The sequence below is a fragment of the Triticum aestivum genome, chromosome 3A, assembly GCF_018294505.1.
Source record: "Triticum aestivum cultivar Chinese Spring chromosome 3A, IWGSC CS RefSeq v2.1, whole genome shotgun sequence".
NCBI lineage: Eukaryota > Viridiplantae > Streptophyta > Magnoliopsida > Poales > Poaceae > Triticum > Triticum aestivum.
In genome coordinates, this window is record NC_057800.1 from 128364968 (window position 1) to 128373821 (window position 8854).

Here is an 8854-nt window from a genome sequence, read left to right on the forward strand (position 1 = left end):
TCCTTAAAATCTACTATTAACGTGCTATTGGTGAGGTATTGTACACAAAATTATTTAGCGAGTTATTCCTTAGCATGCTATTAGATGGCTACGATGACCGTTTGTGGCTAGTTGAGTGTTTCTTGTAACTAAACCGTTCTCTCCCACTTAATACAATGGCACACAATCCTCTTGCATGCTCTTAGAAAATAGTTAATACATTTTGGAGTAGTTAGATTATACAAGTTGGCAGAAAATCTTGCAGCGCAACGCACATGCGTATATATTTAGGGAACATGCATATATATGATATTAGAAGACGTTGCCCATCATAGGGTCGGCCCCTATTACAATAGTTTCCAAGATACTCGTGCATAAGAAAGTTCACGCGTTTCCCATCGGTTGGACGAAATAATTTATATCAAAAAATTGCTTTTGTACATCTCAATTATATGCAAACAAAGCGACTGAGTTTAACTTAAATGGTAAGAATTTTTTGTGGTGGAACCTAATCATCCGAGTTCAAGTTATAGACTTGTCATAAGTGATCGTATTTTACAAATTTATTTTAGATTTTCTTTATTCTTTGATGGCATGTCATGTTGGTCAACTTCCCACTAAAAATGTATCGCCGGAAATCCCGAAATAAATCCAGAAATAATGGGAGCACCAGGATTTGAACCCTGGTGGGTTAGGGATATCACTGTCCACCTAACCAACTCAACCACAGGTTAATTCGCAGGATGCTCATGCTGTTACTGTGTATTCATCAACAACAAAAATGCAAACCGAAGTGACCTAAGCTTAGACTGGTCGTACCGATGAGTTATCCAAACAGGAGACCAAGACTAGAAACAGTCAAGCAAAATAGTCAAATCGTGCAATTCCATTTCAGATTTCAGACATGGCCAATTTAACCCCAATAAAATCAGCACATGACGCATGCGGCCCGCCGGCCAGCAGCAAACCAATGACAAACAAAACAATAAACTGATGAATGGACCAACCCGCGCTGGACAACAACTCATCACATCGACATGAAAGAGGAAGGGGCGAGAGCAGAGGGCGAAGGGGACAAGAGGACGGACCCAAGACGGACCAGCTCAGAAGGATGGGAACGTGCGGCAGCGCTGCTCCATGTACACGGCGCAGCCGTCCCTGGGCACGATGGTCGGCATGTACACCGGCTCGTCGCACCCCGGCGTGCCGTCCCGCCGGAAGTCGGCGACGGACACGAAGAGCGCCAGGAAGAGCACGAGGTGGTTCAGCGCGTACCGCTGGCCGACGCACTGGTGCGCGCCGGCGCCGAAGGCCAGGAAGTTGCGCTTGCACGCCACGTCCTCCCGGCGCGCCTCCGAGAAGAAGCGCTCCGGGTCGAACGCGTCCGGCGAGGCGAACCCCTGGAACGACGACTCGTACACCGACGGGAACACCATGGCCCCCTTGGGCACCGCGTACCACTCCGTCAGCTGGAACGCCTCGCCGGCGACGTGAGGCACCAGCGTCGCCGGCGGCCGGTGCCGGACCACCTCCCGCGCCACCGCCTGGGTGTACCTCATCCCCTGGATCTTCTCGGCGGTGATCGGCTTGCCCGACTCCGGCGACCAGGCCGCGGCCACCTCGGCGCGCACGCGGGCGAGCACGTCCGGGTGGGAGTCGAGCGCGGAGACCGCCCAGCAGAGCGAGGACGTGGACGCGTCCTGGGCGGCGAACAGGAAATCGAAGAGGAAGCCCCCGAACTCCTCGTCGCCGGTGTGCGCCGGCGGCGGCCGCCCCGCCGCCGCGGCCTCGTCCATCTCCCGCAGCGTCTCCTGCATCCAGTAGTCCACCAGGCACTCCGGCTCGCCGCCGGCGCGCATGCGCGCCTTGCTCTTCCGCGCGCACTCCCCGAGCGTGCGCACGAGCCGCGCCACGGCCAGCCTCGCGCGCCGGAACGCGAACCCGGGCAGGTCGACGGGGACGGACATGAGGCCGAGGTTGAAGAGGGCGTAGTCCTTGGCGAACCGCTCCCTGGCCTTCTCGGAGAGGTAGGAGCCGACGAACACCGTCTGCGACGTCTCCAGGTTCATGTCGCGGCAGGGCACCCGAATCGGCATGGCCTCGCCGGTGGCGGCGCTCTGGTCGAGCCACCGCCGGAGGTGGGCCAGGATGACGCGCTGCTGGATGGCGGCGTAGGTGGAGAGCGCGCGCGGCGTGAAGTTGGGCGTGATCCGGCGGCGCAGGTCCTTGTGGTCCTCGCCGAACATGTAGATGAGGTTGTGGTCGCCGAAGAGGCGCTTGCCGAAGGGGTGGCCGATGAGGTGGAAGGCGTCGGGGCGGACGTTGGCGAAGACGCGGTGGGACAACTCCGAGTCGCGGACGAAGACGATGAAGCGGCCGAACAGGAAGTCCGCGGCGAGGCCGGCGCCGGACTCCCTGGCCCGCGCCGCCTGCGCGTCCCAGAACCCCGTGGGGTCGCGGATCATGCGCACGGCGCTGCCGAGGAACGGCACGACGAGCGACGGGCCGGGCAGCGGGCCCTTCTTGCGGAGGTAGGACAGCTGCTCGACCAAGAAGTACATCGCCACCGCCGCTGCCACGACGAACGGCGCCGCGCCGCGCAGGTCAAAGAAACCGGCCGCTCGCAGCAGCTCCGCCATTGCGCCCGCCCAGTGCTGGCTCGCTGAGGTTATCGTGGAGCTCAGGGCTGGAGCTCTCCCTGGCCTGCACACCAAAAGAACACGAGAAATGTATTGAACCGGTCTGTCTACCGGGGACGGCGTATTTAAGCAGGAAGGTTGGAGTGGGAGCCGGCGGTCAAAGGCTGGCTGGGTGGCGCTGGGAAAACGAAAGGTGGTGGCGGCCGTGCTGGGTTGTGTTGGGCTGGCTGCACGGGCCGGGGCGGATTGGCTGGTGGCCTGCAGTCGCTGCGCGCGGCCGCGGGGTGGAAGAAACGAGGCGCGCAGACAGACGGGGGAAGCAGAAGCCGCGACGGGAAAAGGCCGGGGGACGTGGCCGCGTGCTTCTGGATGGCGTTTTGCACGGGAAGGGCATGGGAGTGGTGGCGACAGGGATGGGATGGGATGGGATGGGCGGGGCGGCGCACACTGGCACGCAGGCATGTCGCCGGATTTTGAAAAAGGGAGAGGCTTGCTGCTTTGCCGCCGGAATGTTTCCAGAGACTGAATTACTCGTCGTGTAGGTCCTTTGGGTTTTTTCTTCTTCTTTTGCATCGAATCATGGGAGCTTTATTAAGAAATTAACACCCTGTTACAATCATTCAGCAAGCACAGCGAGGAATGGTGTAGAAACTCTGAAGGATAAGAATTTTATAGGAAAAGTTCTTTTTAATCCTTTGGTTTGTAGGAATTTTATAGGAATTCTATAGGATAGGATTTGCAAAGGAAAAATTCCTTTGACGCCCTTTGGTTTATAGGAATGGATTCCTATTCCTGTGTAGGATAGGTTCAATCCTTCACATTTTGGAGGAAAAAAAACATTAGTCTAGACTTAATGAAAAAATTCCTATCCTATGCATCAAATGACATCTCTTTCTTTATAGGAATTGAGATGCATGTCATCTCACTTTCTATGATTTTTCTATTCCTATAAAATTTCTATCCTATGAACCAAAGGAGGCATAAGTCTTTTGGGTCGTAGGAACAAGATTCCTACTCCTGTGTAGGATGAGTCGTGCCATGCACACGGCAAAATTCGGACGATTCACACACGATGATTAAAACCGGCCGGACATGTGTGGCTGAAAGAGCACCGACGGCTGGATTTACATGTCTTGCATACGTCGGGCACAGGTATCGTGCATGGAGCGGTTTCGATGTAAAATAGTAACCAGTCTTTTAAATTTCACATCGTATGCTTTTTTCTGTTTCCATGATATTCATATGAACCAAACTAGCCCTGAGAGGATCCATCCAAATGTTAGACGACCCGTGAAAGTATGCCAAGCATGCCGAGTTTCGACAAAGAAAGGACAAGGGATTACGCGTGTGGGAGATAAGATTTTGATTAAAAGCTCTCCTTGTGTTATATTGTCCCTCAAATCAGAGCCACTGTCCATCCGCGGACATAGATATGGGAGCCGGCCATCCAGCCGTATTCGTCAAACGTCCTAACACATTTCAAACGGATTTGAACTCGAACAAATTTCTTGCAAACCAAACAATTTTCATTTTCAAAACCGGACCAAATTCATGGCATTTTTTTTACATATTTCATTAAACAAAAGCGGACATGACTTTTTTTAACCTAGTCTAAATCTTCACCAGCCCCCGGGGCAACCCTGTTCCACATCCTATTCTTCCCCACGTCTGGTGACCTTGACGGTCATGAGCTCCGGGAAGTGAAGCTGCGGGTCGCTGGCCACATGGGACACGAGAGGTGCCCACATGGGTGTCTCATGTCCTACTCTTCCTATCCAGAGTCCACCTTGTGGACATCGTAGGTCGAGGTAGGTTCCATGGTCGATGTGGATGGACCGGCCTCATGGTCGTTGTGGCACCGGGCGAATAGCGCGTGACCGTGACCGATGAGGAGTTGCTGATGTAAGCAACAATGTTCCCATCCATGATCGCCTGCGCCGCCTCGACCTCGATCTCCGTAAATAGGGCATGACTCTCCGCATGTAGGACGTGCAACCGCCATCGCTCCCGGAGGATGTCGCAGGAGCTGCACATGGACTGGTATAAAGCATGATGCTCATCCACGAAGGCCGAATTCTCCGTGACCATGGGCGCGACAACATCCTCATTCGCCTGCTTGCTGGCGAGTTGTCCCCTCGTGAAGTGGTGCTGCTCGAGGAGCCGGAGATTGCATTGGTGTTCCTCCCGCAACATCCGAAACACGGAGGTCGACAACGCAGACTGCACCAGCTCCTCCTCCTCCGCCATGCCGGCCTCGTAGTGCGCCTGTACCATGGTGAAGAGGGCAACTGGCACGGGCTCGTCGTCGGACGCCTACTCCATCGCCTGGTCGTCATTCTCTGAGTTCTCCTTCGGCGAGTCCGGAGGTTGTCCGACCTTTTATGCGTCGCGCATGCCAGGCCTGCCAGCTTTTGCAAGGGCCGCCATCTCATGCTTCTGCACCCTGAGAGCCACTTCCACGGCGGGTTGTCGGTCACCGTCATAGCGCAGGCAGTCGTGGACGGAGGACGAAGGAGAAGCGAAGGTGGTGCAATTTGCGTTGTGCGCAGTTGTGTTTATATAGCGAGCATCGGTCACGTAAAGCGATGGTTTGAATGCAGGCCGGGTGGTGGGTTTCTTAGGCGGCTGGCTTCAATGCAGTCTCTTCGTCGAGTCCGATTGCGTTGCTCTGAGGCAACATTGAGCCTCTTTACGGATGGATGGTTAGATCGGTCGCGCGAGAGAGGGGAGTGTCTGTGCGGGAGGTGTTTTGAGTTGGACCGTTTATAAGATGCGTATGTGATGGAGGTCTGAACTCCCGCGAAACCCCTTTGATTTGCGGAAAACGGACATGTGAACGTGTCCATGGACAAGTACGGGTCCACATTCAATGGCAAATTGCTTGTGGACAACTTAGTCCGAAGGTTTGCATACTATTCGACCTTCAGAATCGGACTACATAAGGTTTTCTTTTCGTGCAAGATTCGTACAATCATCGAGAAAGTAGTTTATTCATCAGCTCGTTTGCCTCATGACCCAATCGTTTGCCTCATGACCCAATAATTTTTGAAGAGGTTAGTTGATTCATCATGTGCCAATCGGCTGAGGCTCACACGCCATGCATGACACCCAGCCAAGCCAGGCCAAGCCGCCGCCCAACCGAATGGCGTCCCCTGCAGCCATGTCATGCATGGCGTCGCCCGCGATGCAGGCTCCCGGTCGTGGCGCAGCCCTCGCCGCGTTGGGACGGCAGACGGCGCGCAGTCCGGTGTCAATCAGCCGTAGACTAGCAGCGACAGGTAGCGCAGCCATGACATCAACCGCCGTCGGGCGGGCGATTACTTTGGCTGGTTGGTTTCGGCTACCGGTCCGGTCGCTGGTCCAGTGATTCCTGGCGGTGGAAAACTTGATCCCCCCCGCGCGCCGGTGGATTGGATTCCGACGGCCGACGTCGTTTTCCGATGTTCAACTTCAACTTACTACTACTATTCCTTTGAAACGAAAACTAGTCGAACCTTCTGGAGGGGCGGCTCCGGGTGAAGGGTCAATATTGTTCGTTAGCCCGACTTCATCCATATCCTCTGCTTCAATTCGCCCTAAAATCTGCACCTCATACGGGTCAAACTCAAACGTAGCACTGATATCTTGCACTATTAAAACTGGCCTAGTTTATCATCTTTTTAGGCTACGTGTTTCTTCCACGAAACGAATGGAGCCTCGTGGTCACGTTGATTAAGGGCTGTGAACCGAAACCGATCGATTGTGCTTTTATGGGTTGATTGAAAAGAGTTGTTTCGAAATGGGACCGGCGTGTACAACACCGCTCCATGTATCTGCTCTGCCGCGTAGCCATCGTCATCGCCTCGGGTCCAGGCTTCCTCCTGTCCTATCCAACTCGGCAACTCGCAGCCTATCGGGTTGTCGAATTATATTGGAATTTCTTAGGATGGATTTTTATAGAATTTTTTTAGACCCCTTTAGTTTGTAGAAATAGAATCATATTTCTTTGAAGGAATTATTTATATTTACAATTCATAGGAAAAATAAACATTAATCTAGACTCGCCTATGATGAGAAGCAGAAGAAATCTATTTTTCTATTTCTATTCATCATAAGATTTAAAATACATGTCATCTTAATTTCTATGACTAGTCTGTTCCTTAGATTCCCTACGCTATGAACCGAAGGAGGCCTAGAGGTGAATTGGACAATGATTAACCATGTGGCATGCGTGGCGAGCAATCAAAACTTCGTTGAAACATAATTGAACGCCCATGTATCTGCTCTGTCACGCAACCATCGTCATCCCCTCGGGCCTAGGCTCCCTCCTGTCCTATTCATTCATGGCCCAACTCGCCAACTCGCAACCTACCGAATTGTTGAATTATATAGGAATTTCTTAGGATGGATTTTTATAGGGAAATTTTCTTTAGACCCCTTTGGTTTGTAGAAATAGAATCATATTTCTTTGAAGGCATTATTTATTTTTATAACTCATAGGAAAATAAACATTAATCTAGACTCATCTATGATGTGAAGAAGAAGGAATCTATTTTCCTATTTTTACTCATCATAGGATTTAAGATGCATGTCATCTTAATTTCTATGACTAGTCTGTTCCTCAGATGTCCCTACGCTATAAACCGAAGGAGGCCTAGAGCTGAATTGGACAATGATTAACCACATGGCATGCATGGCGAGCAATCAGAACATGGTTGAAACGCAATTGAACGCCCATGTATCTGCTCTGCCGCTCAGCCATCGTCATCGCTTCGGGTCCAGGCTTCCTCCTGTCCTATCCATTCATGGCCCAACTCGGCAACTCGCAACCTACTGGGTTGTCAAATTATATAGGAATTTCTTAGGATGGATTTTTATAGGAAAGAATTTTTTAGACCCCTTTGGTTTGTAGAAATAGAATCATATTTCTTTGAAGGAATTAATTATATTTACAATTCATAGAAAAATAAACATTAATCTAAACTCGTCTATGATGTGAAGCAGAAGGAATCTATTTCCCTATTTTTACTCATCATAGGATTTAAGATGCATTTCATCTTAATTTTTATGACTAGTCTGTTCCTCAGATTCCCCTACGCTATGAATCGAAGGAGGCCTAGAGCTGAATTGAGCAATGATTAACCACGTGGCATGCGTGACGAGCAATCAAAACTTGGTTGAAACATAATTGAACGCTCATTAAGCACCGTCTTATGGAACGTCCTGGAGGCTCAACTCAACCGCTCAACAGATTTCTCCCGTCGGCGCCGAACCGTAGCTAGCGGCGGCCACCGGCTTCCCTGGAAAAAAGAAAAAACAGATTCGCACGCGAGTCACGCCGTGCATAGGATCCGAGCATTGCGGATGCCTGCACGCGGGGCGCGTTCAGAGACGGACGTATTTCATCCCAGTCTCTCTCTCTCGCATGTCTGTTTTTTTGTCTGACTGTCTGTAACATCGCGATTGGATCATCCCGAGGGGCGGGCCGTCGTCGAGCATGCAGAAAAGGGCTCGTCGTGCGCCTGTCGGTTCGATCGAAATGGCATTCATCGCAGGGGGTCCGTCCGCACAGGCGCCGGAAGGTGTGGTCGTCAGGCCGTCGTGTTCTGCAGGGAATGCGGCGCTCCTACCATCCAAGCGGCGGGGCCGGAGCGACCAAATTCCGCTGGCAGTGACCAGCATGGCCACATGGAAACACCGTTCGGCCGGCCACGATCGAAGATGTTCGGTGCACGGGCGGACGCCGGGCGCCGCCACAAGGATTCCTTCGCGTATGATGATGCCGGATGCATATCTATCGATCTACGGGTGCGCGCATGCTTGGTGTGCCTGGCTGGTCATGGGCTCATGGCCCCTGTTTGCTGCCGACGGTGGACGCCTGGACGGTCTCACGGCACCTTGACTTGAACAATGAGTGACACAGCAAGGGTCAGCAAACAGCAGCAGAACGTTTGGGCTTTGTACAATGCAAGATGCTTATGGTTAAATAAAACAAGTTTGTGCTTATTTTTACTCAATACAAAATAAGCGTTCGTATTTAAAAAAATATTGATTTATTTCTCTAAGCATTTCCTGTTAGACCTTGTACAATACAAGGTGCTTAGAGGAGATGCCTACACAAATAAGTCGGTTTTTTTTAAAAGCACTGGTGCCTATTTGTGTAGGGTACACACTTAGTTAAGCACCCCTCATATAGAGATAATCATCGGTGCTTAAGAAAAGCTTAATTTATTTTACTAAGCACCTCTCCTAGCATC

General features: G+C 51.9%; 1 protein-coding gene across 1 annotated transcript; it reads right to left on the minus strand.

Moving 5' to 3' along the window:
• Positions 1–710: 710 nt before the first annotated feature.
• Positions 711–2526, minus strand: LOC123060655 (cytochrome P450 710A1; the record flags this gene model as incomplete). Its single annotated transcript, XM_044483455.1, is given in 1 exon segment — positions 711–2526. A coding segment is annotated over 1 exon segment (1444 nt), but the record flags the coding sequence as incomplete, so codon positions are not given.
• Between the last annotated feature and the right edge of the window lie 6328 nt (positions 2527–8854).